Raw genomic sequence first — 15,912 nt, forward strand, 5'->3', positions numbered from 1 at the left:
TCTATCCATCTTTCTATCGATCCATGCAGGGCCCAAAATCGACTAACGAAAAAGAAAAAGAGGAGAAAGAACCAATCGGAAACATACTTTGTAGAACAATTAATTCTGGGTATACAATATACGGTATGGCCAACTCCACCGGCATTGCCATACTAACATCCCTCAAATCTGTGTACTTCGTACAAAATCGGATAGACATGCAGGAAACCAAACGACCCTACTGACCCTAGTCATACTAGTAGAGTGGATTGGGGATCTCAGAAAGGAGAAAGTGAAACCCAGGTCAAGTGGTAGTAATCTATAAGAAGGGAAGGTATGGCACCGGCGGGGTCGTTCAGAGTCGGTACCACGGTTCATGGTTCGCGGATGGCGGGTAGCGGGTAGGCGTAAGTGTAAGCGTATGCGTACGGCGGCATGGCGGCATGGCGGATGGCGTATAGCGCAAGGCGGGTGCGAGGAATTTGGCGAGGACGAGAAAGAGAGGGGCGGGGTTTGGAAAATTGGGGAAAAACTCAACTTAAACAGGAAAGACATGGAACCATGGGAAAAAGCAGAAGGATGAGGAGGATGCCTGTTCGGAGGATACCGACTAGGGAATACAAGGCAGCTAACTGACTTAGCTAGGATCTACTTCCCTGGTAGAGTCGTCCGTAAGGAAGAATTTCGATCAAGAATGGGAATGAGAACTGCTTATCGTCGGATGGATCCATAATGGTATCACGTCAAGGTTGCTGTTAGTCTGTCTTCCTGGTCTGTTAGTTTGGAAGTCTAGATCATGATAGGACAGGACGTGCGTATGGATCAACGAGGAACATGTTCCATACACGCAGACATGGATGCCGGTTACTGTTGGGACTTGGGGAACAGGGGGTACTAGATTAAAATGCACAGTGACTATAATAATAAAATCATCAGGGTAAATGACTCAAACATGCGGTGAAGGGTTCAAACAATCGGGGTTCCGTAAGCGAAGAATGTCAGGTAGCTATACAATTGCAATACAAGAAACCAAACACATAGGATATAATAAAATCAACAAAAAGGAAATAAATACTAGAACTGGAACAGATAAATATAATAAACAGAACTGAACACAAAAAATCAGTAGTTAATCAGAAATCCAAGCTCCGTATTGAAATTCGTTGTTCTCCAATGCCATCCGAAAGCCCTAAATGAAATCCCAAGATGTGACTGTCGTAGTCCAATGCAGTTTGTGTCCGCGTGGGCGGGTTAGTTTAAATGCTAGTTTGGGGTGACAACAAAAGAAAAATAAATGAAAACGAGAAAATAAAAAGTGGACAAGAAGCAGAGAAGAAAATAACAGCAAAGAAAAACAAAACAATTGTGCGAATCAAACAAAACTAGTTGAAATCTGACTCCTTCAATCTTCCTGATTATTGTAATTCCGTCGGATCCGTGTCCGTCAGGCCCTGCGCCAGTGTCTGCCGTATGTGAAATGTGGAAGAAATGAAAAGAAAACCCGTTTAAAACCCCGAGGTTGCCCTCCTATGTGTGTGTATCGTCTGATTTTTCTCACAAGTTTCGTCGATCCGTTGACCCAGCTTAGCTTAATGAAACAGGGAATCATAGAAACATGACGTACAAAATGCAATAATACTAGTAAAACAGAAAGCCACCCAGTAGAAAAGAAGAATAGAAAAACAGGGGAATATGTTTTGAGCAGAAATCGGGAGAAAGCCAAAGGTAACATGCAGGGGGACGAAAAGGGAAAAGGGAAAAGTCAAAAGAAAACCGAACTGATAATCTGTGGAGGCATGTCTTCGGTGTCCGAAACTCGGACTAACCTAGGCTGTGGATGCTTCTTTTTCTGGTGACATGGGGAGCATCCTCGTGCTCGTCAATGCGGGTGAGGCCTCCCGGAAGAGTAGTCTGCTGGCCTTTGGCCAGTTCGAGCCGCTCCATCAACTTCCCAATGGTCAAGTATTCCTGTGCCCCAAGACCAGCAGGTTGGGCTTCGAAATAATTCATCACCAACTCCAGTGCCTTCCGGGCCTCATCCTGAGTAGGGGAGCCCGGAGAACTAACAGGAGAAACGGTGGTTGACTTGGAAAACAGCGGTGGGTAAATGGTCTTGGCCCGAATCTCAGGGTTGCTCCGGTTGCGTTTGATCATGTTGGCCGAAGTATCAAGACCAGGTAGCTTTTTGGGATCATGGTCGTCCTCCATGGGGGAGTCTTGCAAGGTCCCTGGGAATGGTGGCTGAAGGGAAGTCCTCGGAGAGACCTGCTCGGAAGGGTCATCCGGAATCATAGATCCGGGGTCGACAGAGGTAAGGGGACATGTTTGGCTTCGCGGCCTGTTAGGAAAGCCATCCGCGGAGGTATTGCGGGACTGACTGGTGGGAGTGAAAGGACTTTCCGACACCAAGGTGGAGGTTGGGCTGGTCACAGTGGTATCAAGCGATGTGGCGTTCTTGGTTTGTATATGCTGTTGATAATCGCTTATGAGCTCGGCCAGGGCCTCAGCTTTGATGTTGTCCTGGCTTTGTGTTGGGGACAATGGGGACGGCGTGGCGAAGCCAGGGGAGGTCGGGGATAAGAGAGTTGGAGACTGGACAGCGGATGCCAATGCCGAATTGATGCTTAGACCAGTGGGACTGTCGGAGTCGCTCTTGGTAGTGCTAAAGGAACTCTTTCGAGATTTAGCACCTAACAGATTGTTTTTATGCTTGAATTTCTCCAGCCAGCTCGTGGTCAGGACCTTTTCTTTTCCTTCATTGGCGCCACAGGTGCTGGCGAAGAAAAGGGCTTTCTCCTTGATCATTTCATCGCTGAGAGAGTAGCCATGTCGCTGGTAGTTTCTTACCCAATTGGATAAAGCCTTCTCGATATCAGGGACTCTCCCTTTGGCTCGCTTAATGGGAGACCGACTCCCATCCTCTGGGTTCAGGTACTTTTCTTTCTGGCGGAGTACTTTGGAAACAGTACTTTTGGAAACAAACACTCAAAAGTTAGAAAGAGCTCTCTGACCCACAGGGATTTGGATGTCCCAGAAAGGGGAAGTGTGTACTCTACCTTCTTTCCACTCCGAAGAGCGCTGTGATGGATCATCAGCCCGAGCCTTCAGAAACCATGGGGCATCATGATAAAGTACAAACTTACCGCCAATATCAGTCTGCTTGGCCGTCTTGTTCTCCTCGTGGTAGAGGCACATGCGTCGGCGATCATCATCCGTAAGCGTCCTCCGTGGTGTCGAGCTGCTGGTGGACGCTTTGCGTGGTGGCGGCGGCGGAACGGGTACAACGGGCGTCACGGAAGGTTGTATCTGGACCGGAGGCATGCCTGTCTCCGCATATTGCCCGGGAGTGAGCATGCTAGGCCATGTGCTGGATGGCAGCGTCAATGGCAAAGATGCATATGGAGGTGGTATCGACACATCGTAGGCCGAATCCATGGGCATCACGCCATATCCAAACCCATGATAATCCAGTGGCGGTGAATGCTGAGAGGGAGAGAACCCGCCCATGTCCACCCACGGTGATTGTGTGAAATCACTGTCTTGTCCATGGGAGCTTTCCGTATCCATGGCGACTGTTGGGATCGGTAGACGGTTGGAGGGTGACGGAGGAAACAAGAGGATAGAAGAACAAAAATGACCCGGGGGAATGGTCTGATACTATAAGAAGTGGCGGTCTTGCAGCAGCCCTGACACCGAAATGACAGCCAGCGAGAGAGCAGGAATTCAATGGGCGGAACCAAAGGTTCAGATATTGGATCAAGGGAAGAAAAAGCAAAGAAAGGAAAAATTTCCAAAGAGAAACGGAAAAGAGATGAACAATCTAGAGCCTGATCGAGGGCCGAATATGCATGATCAACTTTCCAAGGAAACAGATAGTAAGATGCGATTAGTACTTCGTGACTGACGAATAGATCGAGCGTCACTGTCAGTACGTATGCCAGATACCTATCCCGTGAGGGAAACAAAATTTCTTTCAACACCTGTATGCCCGAGCACCAAACTAACCAGAGCTAACGAGAGCAATATGTATGCATAGAAGAAAACATGCAGGTCCTTTCTTCGCTTTTGTACAATGATGAAGAGGAGGGAACAGGAGGATGCGGGTAAGGCATGGGACGGAGTTTAAGGTGGGAAAATAAAAAGAAATCGAGGAAATCGAAATGGAAAATCCGTTCAAATAAAATAAAATCCCCCAAAAAAACGATCAGGTTGGGGCGCAGGCACAGGGACAGGGACGATCCGAGACGCAGCAGCGAGTGGCAGAGAAGTATCAGAGTATGAGAAGTATGGGGGTGGACAGGCTGCGATAGATAGATGTTTCTGGGTGGATGAGAATCCAAGGGCTGCACGCACGAGTAGAAATGATGGATGTAAAGTGTCGTACCTGATTTGATGCTCGACCGACTAAGTCAAATCGACAGGGCCTCTCTTGCCTCTTTCCATCTGTTCTCTCTGGAACGGCAATTCTTATTTCGCCTGTCGAGAAAAACAAAATAAAATAAAAATCAACAAAATAGGGATAAATGAAAAAATGAAATAAAAAAAATCCCTACGCTGTACCGTATCTAATAATGCATCCGTCCATCAAGATCAGACCGGTCCTACTATAGCAGAGGTTATTAATTATTATTATTGGATCATTATAATTATAAATCATTATTTCCAATTTTCCATTGCACGGATGGTCATTACAGACACGAGTCTTGATAAGTGCAGAGGGTTGAAAAACCCGGACTTCTGCCCGATGATTGGTCCATCCGCTCAAAGTAAAAGAAATACCTAAAAGGCTAAACGCATCCCTCCCAGCGCACTTTGCCCCCTCCCCTGGGAAAAATGGTGGGGGATTCCCATGCTGATTGGCGGGTCGCTAGATTGGTGGTGCAGGGATCTCCTGTCGGGTCCAAATACCGCTAGTCCGTAAGGCCCCGTACGATGCTGTGTCCAGGTATCGTATCAAACATGACGGGATTCCGGTTTTTCTGTTCCTGCCAGGGGCTAACGCGCTTGGGGAATGTCAGTAAAAATCAGGCCCTAAGAGAGCTTGTTGGCCCGAATGGGGGTGTCGATGGATGTCTTTTCCACCGCGGACGGTCTCCCAGGCCAGGGCCCTGTTACACCGATGTTGACCAGAATGCGCAAATAACAAGTTGGGCTCCCAATTTCATTTACCTACGACAAGACCTTAGTCCTACCTTACCTACCTCCCTCCCCTGACTATTCTCCTGTAGATACCGATCTACTAGGCACTTATTGCTAAATGCCCTGGGACCATTGGTACCCGATGGGGGAAGGAAAAGGTGGAGTACCGGTGCCAAAGAATTTTTAAGTCAACCAGAAAAGACAAAAACAAAAAGAAGGTTGCGGCCCTTTTTAGGCTTTGGCAGCTTTTCTATCTCTCTTTCTTGCTTTTTGAATTTTTTGCTTTTCATGTCGTTCAGATGGATTCCCCTCAACTGGTTTGACAGTTTGCCTCGAGACGGCAATCCTGTAGCACATCATAAGGAGACAGGCGCCAGCGAAGGATCCATAATCAACCCGAAGAGAGGGGATCGACCCAAGATGAAAATCATACGAAGGATACAGTAGTGTAAAATAAGTGTCTTTTTTATTTATTAATTTTTTCTTTTCTTACCAGAAAGAGAAAAAGAAAAGAAATTAAAAAGGTTGAGCAACTTCCTGAGCAGGCCAAGATCATAATCATATATCCTTTCACGGACGGGGAGTGGATCGATAAACCGCTGAACCTAAAGGCCCGCATGACATCGCAGATAAAGCGAAGATTTCCGACTATGCTGGATTCTCCAACGGTTTTCCTTCACAACCTTCTTGGAATCGATATGTAGGCTTCTTTTTCTCTGGTACCGAACCTCTTATCCCTGTTTTTTTTCTTCTTTTTTTTTCGCGCCTCTCCTCTCTGAACTTGTGTGAAGGAATGATCCTTCGCGTCCTTGCGACGCCGACAACATGTGAAGAAGGTGGACTAGAAGGTTAAAGAAAATCAGGAAGAGGGGTTGAAAAGAAGATTCAGCATGGAGTACGAGGCAGAAGATACTGGTCATCATCAGGAGATTAACCACCAAGTCTTCAGGGATGGTATATCAGAAGAGAAATAAACGAAGTAGATCCTTTTAAGAGTCTGGGATGATGAAGCCTCATTTTGGCTGATCCCCAACAAGTGGCGGACTTTCGGCTGGGCAATTTCTCACCTTCCACCGCTTCCACCGCGAGAAGGCCGAAGCTAAAGAGCGAGTAAACCCGTAGAAAAAAGGGCAATGGGCTTTCCTGGAACCTACTAATCAGAAATTAATCAGCCAGTGTTAGGCGAGGAAGGCCGATCTGCATAGTACTTTGTCACGAGAAAAACGTCAGGAGAGAGCACGGACGAATGGGCGACCGTAGATTGATTCCAATTTCCTTTTTGTTACATGGACTGCGCATGGATTATAGGGGAGGCTTGTCCTATCAGAGGCTGCAAAGGCAACATGGTTCGGGGCCTGGAGGTGTTGGTTCCTTCGCACTAAGTTAGTCGCGTTGTAGCATGAGGTCGAGGAGCTAGGACCCCACGGTCCACAAAGGGCCCGCAGCGGTCCACTCCGGGCCGGCAACCTAAGCAATGCAAATCCTGGGTCAGAATTTGACGGGAATTATGGAGGGTGGAAGACGGGGTGGGGGGGAGAGAATGGGGAAGAAAGAAATGTGGACTGAGAGAATGGGGAGGGGAAAAAAAAGGTACAGTAAAGATCATAATGCTCATGAACCAAAAAGGGGAGAGATGGAAGATAGAAAGAGGATGAGAAAAGAAAGCTAAATCATAAATTAAAAGATAAAATTCATTGATTGATTGATTGATTTTCTTGCCCTGTTTAAAAACCACCTCCGCACCCAAGACATGCAGATACTGATCGGGCATTATTGATCGGGGAGGGTAGGACTTCGGCCGAATCCAGTTTAGCCCCTCCTGGCGCTGCAACTCGGTGCAAACCGCAAACCTTGAACCCTGGCAAGGACTGTCTGACTGACTCGGCAGGTCGGGTTTCCATTTTACTGACTGGTGCTCCCATCAAATGCCCTCGAAGCGGCAGACTCCTCGTCGCTACTGGTGCTTCGAAGGCTTGTCGGCGCATCACTGCAGCCCGTGGTCATCGAAGTGTACACGGTACATCCAGAAGCATGCGTGACCTGGGGGACCGGGCAGGTACTCGGTACGGAGGGTGACGCACATTTAACCATTTCCCTAATGCATGTACAGCCTTACCGGGGCTTTCAGTCTCAGATGGAAGTACTGGGGGGAGGCACCTCGGTCTCAGATACCTTTAAAACCTAAGTAGTTAAGAGTACGGGTCGGGGAGGCGGGAAACGTGATCAGTGCTGCTCCAATCGTCAATGCCGCCCCGCTTGTTCGGATGACCACGAGGGCTGTCAGGTCTAAAGTTTCCCTATTGTGTGTGATACCGGTCCCGTCAGTCGGTTCTGGCCTCCTGGCTGAAGGATCTCGGCTGGAGGACTTTTGCATCTGATCTATCAGAATGCAACGGTGGTTGATACCATGGACAATGCTGGAAGGAAGGAAGAACCGATCGAGATTTCCTCGCTTTGGTAAGAAAAACAAAAGATCGAAAAGGATGGAAGGGGGGCCGAAAGAGGCGAGGACATATTGAATAAAGGAGATAATAATGAAACGGAGAGAATGGCTGGACTTTCCTCCGTCGAGCGTTGCACAACTAACAAAGTCGAGCTTCCAGGGGGGAGGGGAAGGGGCTGGAAGTAATGAACAATCGACTCGATATGATTATTGCACTGCTCTAGCAGAGACCGCATACTTTGACGACCTTCCAATCGATCTGCCTTTTGTCGCTCCTTCGCGCTGAGAGGTTGACAGCCAGTCGCCTAGGCAAAATCGCTACCCCACCTAGGCAAGAGTTAGCATGGGAAAAGCGAGACTACGACTTGAGGTGGGCTGGAAGGACGCCATCGAGTTTTGTGTAAGGAAGTAATAGATAGTGTGGTGGGTGGCTTCCCCTTTTTTCTTATTTCTTTTTTCTGTTCTTTTCTTTTCGTTGATTTTTGGATTTTCCTTTCCTTTTTTTTTTCTTCGTTCCTATTTCTTTCTGGATTCTTTTCTAATCCCCCGTGACTGGTCCAAAACCAGAGTTTCTCCTGCCAGGAACGAGCAGATGTTACGTACGGAGTATTGTACAGAGGAGGGGGATACAGGAAAATGTGGAGAAGATTCAAATTGAAAAGAGAGTTAGTCAGAACTTACTAAACCCAGATATATCATGACAAGTTTCGAGTAGATCAATTACTCATGACGGGGGAGAAAAAGGGAAAACAAGAAAAAGCAAAAAAAAAAGAAAAAAAAAACCCCAGCTGGGCAGGAAATGGCCGAAGTGGTGCGACGTCAGACACCGAATCCCCAACCCAAAAAAAAAGTGGTGTCATATAGCCTTACCGTTTTACAGCGCCAATAATAGATATCTGTCAGGTACGCAGTTCGGTGCAGATGTCTCATACTTCCGTCGGGATTAATATCTCACCTTAGTGCCATAACGACATGTACGAGGCAGATACAAGGCAGATACTTGAACTCGACCCGATGATACTTGACGCTGCCATGGCCTCAGGTATCCCTCAGTATATTCCAAGGCAGGACCATCACGTCACTCGGTGAGTGCTCGAGCTGCATACATCCGCTTTTAAAGGATATGAGGGATCATGAATGACATCAGAGGGAACGACGCGGTGGATTGAGAAATGGAGCAGAGACTACTCCGTACTGTGGAGAGTGCCAGAGTCCACCGTCGTGGCGGTAGAAATGGCCGAGGACAACATGAGATCTTAGTGGTGTGGAGATGGCAAGATCCCCATGAGTGAAACCGGCATGTTCGGTGTCATGTACGAGGATGCTTCTTGGCCTGTTCCTCTTTTCTGACTGGTTATGCCTAATTGGGTGCTCTTGCGAATTCTTTGTCCGTCCATTGTTACAGCACTGGAACCACTGAAAGCCACGGACGCTAAGTGGCTGCATGGAAGGATCCCGCGTTACCCAAGGCAAAAATATCTTGAGCCGACTATCGTAGGAAAGAACAGACTACAGTAGGAACCATAGCCACGATGCTGTGGAAACCGACAAAGTCCCTACAGGCCACCCTACACCGTACTTACATCCCACCTCGTCGGCAAAGGGAAGGAAGCAGAAGCCATGAGCAAGACCAACGCAGCCTCCACTTTCGTGCTGAACACCGGCAGCCGTCAGTCGGTCATCTGACGAGCAGATTTTCACCTTTCTTTCGACTTTTTTTTTCTTTTCTTTTTTCTCTCCCTTCTTTTTCCCATCGCCTCTCCACCATCCTAGCGCTCGTGTGTATCACGGGGTCAAGGAATATAGCAGCTTTCCCAGTCCTACTTCTCATACTACCACTGCCTTCGTCTAACTATAGGTTGACGTCTTTCTTTCTCCGAGGGCCATTCGGTCTATCCGCCGAGGCTGTGCAAATCATACTTACATTTGCCATCATCCTACCGTACCTATCAGCAAGTGGACGCCCTGCTCAAATTGATCATCATCCCGATTCTCCACCATGGCGGCTAACCGCCTTTCTTTCTTCTTTGTCTTCCATTCTTTGCTTTTTCCTGTCTCTTTTTCTTCGTGAATGACAGAAACGAACAAAAGACAGAACCAATTTCATGTTCATGCCCCTCGGTGCCAAGATTATGCTCAGCACAAAAAGAAAAGCCCCGCAGTCGAACGATTGCACATCAACCGTAAATTTTAATCGGTCTACGGTGTAGGTTAATACTACGCCCAGGTATGTATTACGTCGGGAAGTACATACGGAGTCGCAATTTCAATCATAATCACGTTAACTCGTGTGAAACATTTATCTGGTGCCTGGTACCTGAAAGCCAGGACAGACTCGAGGGGGCAAAAAGCAAACAAATGATATAGATCGATAGATCACTACCTGGGAAACATTGGGGAGGATAAGATAGCCTGATAGAGACAGGCCCCTGCTACTGCTACTGCTACTACTATCACCCTCCTAGTCAGCACCTCGCAATTAACAATTAAAAAAACCATGCAGGCAAGTAATATCGGAGTTACGTGTATATTCATGGTGGTAACTACCTGAGGTAAGGTAGTATCCGTCACTGGACACTGACGTACGTACCACTTGGGAAGCTTTCGATCCCGCGCAGACCGCTTCTTGTAGCTTACCCGTCATTGACACCGTACGCAGGGGTTTAGGCTTTTAGGCCCTATGGAGTACAGTAGTTATGGCTGACAGACTTGCGAGGGGGGAGGAGAGGACGGGATTCGGGAGGAGGGGGAGAAACCTTCCCTGGCGTGCATTATCAATTCGTTTAATTCCTGCGAACTTGGTCAATGATTGGTAAAGAAGGCAGAGAAAAGGCCATTTTTAAAGTGTTTCTTTTTAACTAACTCCAATCCTGAACTATGGTTAATTGGATTTGATTTGTTTTTTTGTTTTTTATTGCTCCATGGCGGCTGTCATATTGGCTCCTCTGGGGTGTTTTCTCTTTTTTTCCTTTCTTTTTTTGTAGGTGTCAGAATCTAGTACGATTTTTTTTCTGTCAGCAACAAACAATTACCCTGTAGAGTAAGTGCCGAGTGACAGGGGGTTGGGAGGTGGGCGAGAGGGAGGGCGAGCGAGACAGAGACAGAGGCATGGAATAAAAACTCAAAACCCAACCTCATAAGCCCGAGCGAGAGGAGAGATACAGGGGGGGAAAATAATGAAAAGCCAAGGTAGCAACGTATGTAGGTACTAACTAGTTGCGTCCTGGATCGCTCCCCTCCTTTTCTCCTCCTGCACCGCATCATTACTTCGCCCCCGTAAATACCGTATATTCGGCGCCGGGGCGAATCACGGCCACCAAAACAGATTAATCCCAGGCATAATTCCTCAAACCAGGTTTTTTTTTTGTTAAAAATAAATTAGATTACATATGTATGCCTTCCCCTTGCCCATTCGGTGCCTTGGGTAGAGTAAAACCACCCCGGACCCTGTCTGCACCTGCAGACGCTGCATTAAGTTGCAGGATGGGATTTTTACTAGTCCTAGTGGACAAGGAACCTGGTCGGTTGAGTCGGTCGGTAGCTACCGTATAGGTTCGGAGTATGAGCTCCGTTACGGTAGACGTCGATTCGGATGGCAGGATGGTTGAAAGAGATGGGACTAGGGAGTAATAGTGGTCTATAGTCTATCCGATCCCCAGATATTATCTGCGTTTTTGAGCTGCTTTCTTTCAGTTCCAACTATACTAGTCTTGATTCGTCTCGGTCAGTCATTCAGTTTGTGTGAGAGACTGAGAATGAATGAGTGTGTTTGTACTTACCAGAAAGTACATACATACATGCATACATGCTACTGTACAGACCACACGAGTATGTACACCTACAGTACACATGGCCAATCCTGTATAATTGTACAGCCTGTCGGGTTCTGCATGAATCGAGTCAGATCGTACCAGACGGAATGCTTATTGCCCTCGCTTCAATATGGGGAACATTAGGCCAACCGTCCGTGCAAGTTTGGCATAGTAAAATCGAATCGGAGCCAATTGCTCGTGCGCAATGGCTAATCATAGACTAGAGTCGACTAAGGTAACGACGGAGTACGGAGTACATGGCACTATTAAAGAATAAGTCCTACAGAGCTTGGGGGGAGGTTGCTCCGTTAGTTCGTAGTAGTAGCTCCCTACTGTCTTGGGACAATTCGTTTGGGGGTCGTGCCCGTCAGGTGATTCTTTACTCGGGAGGGAGTGGCTTCAGTCAGCCATGCTGCTTGCTCTCTTTCTGTCTTTCTCTCTTCTTTCATCGTCTTGGCACGGTGCACGTCCTCGTGTCTCAGTCAGCCTCTTCGCATCATCCTGGGCCAAAGTCAAAATGGAAAAAGGATCAAGACGAAACAAATGGTACTTTTTAATCATTAACTGCAATCTAAGGCCTGTGCGTCTACCGATCCTTAGCAGTCCGAGAACAGGGGGATCTAGAACCTCAAGGGTCGGAAACCTCGGAATAGAAAAGCGGATCAGAGCAAATAGTCGCTTCCAAACAGGAAAAAAAGATGAACATGATAATTCGGCAGAACTACTGTAGGTACTGCTGAACCAAGAAAAACCCTATTCCAGATTTTCCGACTTTCAACCTACTGTCGAGAATCATTCTCCTTTCTTGCACCCCTGCTCTTACTCAAACAAGATAAACGGACTGTGCATCACGGACAGTAGCAGTGCAAAGCAATACACACTAGACCATGATTCAGTACACTCTCCTCTCAAACGAGTGATCCTGCAAACCGGGCAGCAGGTGGCATAGTTGCTGCCCGTGCGCGAACCGTCTCCACCGCCAATCAAACTCTCTATGGCAGCTTCGCGGAAAAGAGTTGTCACAAGGGCTGGGCCTTTTGGACATGGATAATGAGCGAAAGAGCACCACCTAACACAAATCATCCATCCTCTTGAACGCGATTCGCCACATTCCTCTCCGCTCTTACGCGGTCATAAGGATAAGAATCGATGCAAATCGTTTACCGCTTGATAATCGTCACTGTAATCACGCCAGTTAGCCTCATTAAACGGTCAGGGGTTGTTGTGGATCAAAGCGAGAGCGTACCAATATCCTCGTCTGCGAGCTCGTGCGAGAGACCAACCCGTTGCGGCTGGTGCTTCACAGAGCGTCCATATACAATAGCCTGCTTGAACTGGTCCTTGATTGTCCGGTGAATGGAATTACACTGGTTCAGGGTTAGCAAAGACACTACTATCGAAAAATATAATGGGCATTGGTAGGAGGGACATACGAAATCTTCGATCGTGGATGCGCCTGCCTTAAGCACAACGGGAGCAGTGTAATCAGGGGCCTTGCCCTTGGGTTTGGTGTAAATTCGGCGGAGGTTGAGCTTCTCCCACATGTTTTCCAGTAATTCGTCGATATTCCAGCCATGTTCGGAACTGATGGGGCAGGCGTTGGGAATCCGATACAACAAGTCCAATTCTTGAATCGAGATAGAATCAATCTTGTTCAAGGCATAGATAACGGGAATATAGGCTCGACTCTTGGCTTCGAGAACATCGATGATATCGTCGACCGTCGCGTCGCATCGGATGGAAATATCCGCGGAGGAGATCTTGTATTCGTTCATGACGGCTTTGATTTCCTGTTCGCAAAGTGATTAGCCAGGGACACTCGCAAAGCGTCGGCATGACAGGACCGTACATCATTATCAAGGTGTGTCAAGGGAACAGTGCTAGTAACCGCAATACCACCCTTGTCCTTCTTCTTGAAGAGAATGTTAGGGGGCTGCTTGTTGATTCGAATACCGAAGCCCTCCAATTCGTTTTCGATAACCTTCTTGTCGACCAGCGGCTTGTTGACATCCAAAACAATGAAAATGAGATGGCAGGTCTTGGCCACAGCAATGACCTGCCGACCACGACCCTTACCATCTTTGGCACCCTGAATGATACCAGGAAGATCAAGAATCTGGATCTTAGCACCGTTGTACATCACCTGTCCAGGTACCGTCGTCAAGGTTGTGAACTCATATGCGGCAGCTATTGGGAGCTAATGTCAGTACTGATCCCGTTTTCGCTCGATAATTTGACCGCAAAAAAACTGACCTTCTGAATGCTGGCCTGTCAATTTGCTCATCAGGGTACTCTTTCCGACTGAAGGAAAACCGATGAATCCACTGTGCAAAGGTTAGGATCGCGCATTTCAAGGATGGCATCCCTTTCAAAGCATAGAACGTACACACTAGCAACACCAGTACGGGCAACATCGAAACCAGCTGAAGGATCTGTGTTATCAAAAATTTCGTCATTCCGGTCGAATGCAGTACTTACCACCACCGCCTCCACCACCACCAGACGGGGTCAAGAGCTCTCTCTTTAGCTTGGCGAGCTTAGCCTTCAACTGTCCTGCAGCGCATTGTCAACCTCCGATTCAGACCACGGTCGCGTTGTTTTTGTCCTGCCTACCCAAGTGGAAGGATGTGTTTTTGTTTTTTTGAGTCCGAGCCATCTGAAGAAGCGAATTAACATCGTGAACCCTATAACGTCACCGGTACAATTGCTGCGTGGGATTCGACACGAACCTCGTCCTCGACTTGTTTGATCTACATTGATACATGGTGGATTAGCAAGATTCATTTGATCACTATGCAGAGCTGCAGAGGCTAGAAGCTTGCGACATGAGCGAACCAACCTTCTCAACTGTGGTCGACATATTGGCGGGTTGTTACGAGTTTTACCCCTCGTGCAGGCACAAATATTTAGATCCAAAGAGAAAGAAAAAAAGATGGGGGAAAATGGAAGAGTCTAAGTATATATGCGGGTTCCCAGGTCCTGTGGGATATGAATTATGTCACACGTTCTCTTCTGCGGTGGTGGTTAACCAGAAATGCAGACTTCGCAGTTTCGCAGACAATCTTTGAAATTGTGGCCGCCACTTCATTCGCCGCTTAGTCGGGCGGAATGATCACATGGTGGGGCCTGGTCGCCTCAGGCAGAATTAAGGCATCCCCGCTTATCGACGGGCGGCGGCGGGTTTGCCGGCCATGCTTTCCTTCTTCATGACGACGAAGTGGTTCTGAGTCGAGGCATTGCTTCCGGTCAATTGCTCGACATCCATTCTCTTAGACAATACTATTGCACTAACCGACCACATTCTTTCTTATCCATGTCTATCGCACTCGCGGATTGATCAATCTATCACTATCGCCCGAGTAATAACCCCTACACTGTCTCTACCCACAGAAGCACATACATACATTTCATCATCGGGATCAGACAAAGCGCAAAGTGGGAGGGAAACTCGTGGAAGAATGCCCTTCCTCAAATCTACGGACCCACCCGAAAATGCATTCGAGCAATTGGTGCGCGATCTCAGCGAAACCCTAGGCCCAAGCTCGGGCCTCGACTCCGCGGATGTCGACCCTCTGGACATCCAGCGTCTCATGGCATGCTACGCCTCAAACCCAGAGGAATGGCAGGATTTTGCCCTCGGTGATTCCAGTAGGACGTATACTAGGAATCTCATCGATGAAGGAAATGGGAAAAGCAACCTTGTGAGTCCTGTGTTTTTGGTATAAATATCCAACCATGTATAGCATAGATCAAATGCAGGAACACATAAATCTCAGAAGGAAAGTCAAAAGGACAATGAGTCGCTCCCGGCTAATTCCTTACTCTTCATCCAGCTGATACTAGTTTGGACTCCTGGCAAAGGTAGTCTGATCCACGACCATGCCGATGCTCACTGCGTCATGAAGGTACGTAGATCTGTGCATGCACGCCACAACATGATAGTTTGAGACTCACCATAACCTCCCCAACATACGGTATAGATCCTCAGAGGCTCCGTCCAAGAAACCCTCTACTCCTGGCCCGACCAGAACAGGATCAAACACGGAGAGACCTCCCCTCCGCAGATCAAGAAGGTGACCACATACAATGAGAACGAGGTGACATACATGTCTGACAAGGTTCGCATCCCTCCTAAAGCGCGTAAATCAAACACCCAACACCCTGATCTAACCATACCGGATGAACAACCAGCTGGGTCTTCACAAAATCTCAAATCCCGACCCCCACAACTTCGCCATTTCGTTGCATCGTACGTAGCAACCCCATCTCATGCATAGCCTCCAACTTGATGTCAGAAGTCAATCAACTGATAAATATTAAATCAGTATACACGCCCCCCAACGCCGCAACTCGCGGATTCTCCATCTTCAACGCTGAAACCGGCAAGGCCATACATATCAAACAGTCGCATTTCTACTCCGTCCGAGGCCGACGGTGTTCGAATCCAGCGTCTTGAGTACTATGATGACGCTTTTTTCATTTCCTGTTCTTTTGGAGGCATATGATCGGTGTTATGGACATTGAATTGTTGCTTGTTTG

General features: G+C 47.7%; 3 protein-coding genes across 3 annotated transcripts; 1 reads left to right on the forward strand and 2 right to left on the reverse strand.

The window, feature by feature from the left end:
• Positions 1–1,800: 1,800 nt before the first annotated feature.
• On the reverse strand, positions 1,801–3,546 carry KD926_007011 (DNA-binding domain-containing protein; the record flags this gene model as incomplete). Its single annotated transcript, XM_053100436.1, has 2 exons — positions 1,801–2,933; positions 3,123–3,546. The coding sequence occupies 2 exons, from the start codon at positions 3,544–3,546 to the stop codon at positions 1,801–1,803; spliced, it is 1,557 nt and encodes a 518-aa protein (XP_052960691.1).
• An 8,987-nt stretch (positions 3,547–12,533) lies between these two features.
• KD926_007012 (GTP-binding protein RBG1) lies at positions 12,534–14,233 on the reverse strand (the record flags this gene model as incomplete). Its single annotated transcript, XM_053100447.1, has 10 exons — positions 12,534–12,553; positions 12,620–12,740; positions 12,807–13,163; positions 13,223–13,560; positions 13,627–13,697; positions 13,760–13,805; positions 13,852–13,926; positions 13,987–14,029; positions 14,103–14,123; positions 14,213–14,233. The coding sequence occupies 10 exons, from the start codon at positions 14,231–14,233 to the stop codon at positions 12,534–12,536; spliced, it is 1,113 nt and encodes a 370-aa protein (XP_052960692.1).
• Positions 14,234–14,831: 598 nt separating this feature from the next.
• KD926_007013 (putative cysteine dioxygenase Cdo1) lies at positions 14,832–15,650 on the forward strand (the record flags this gene model as incomplete). The annotated part of the gene is made up of 3 exons (XM_053100458.1): positions 14,832–15,074; positions 15,207–15,278; positions 15,354–15,650. The coding sequence occupies 3 exons, from the start codon at positions 14,832–14,834 to the stop codon at positions 15,648–15,650; spliced, it is 612 nt and encodes a 203-aa protein (XP_052960693.1).
• Positions 15,651–15,912: the final 262 nt, after the last annotated feature.

This window comes from Aspergillus affinis (assembly GCF_023601865.1).
Source record: "Aspergillus affinis strain CMG 70 chromosome Unknown NODE_3_length_628324_cov_86_750800, whole genome shotgun sequence".
NCBI lineage: Eukaryota > Fungi > Ascomycota > Eurotiomycetes > Eurotiales > Aspergillaceae > Aspergillus > Aspergillus affinis.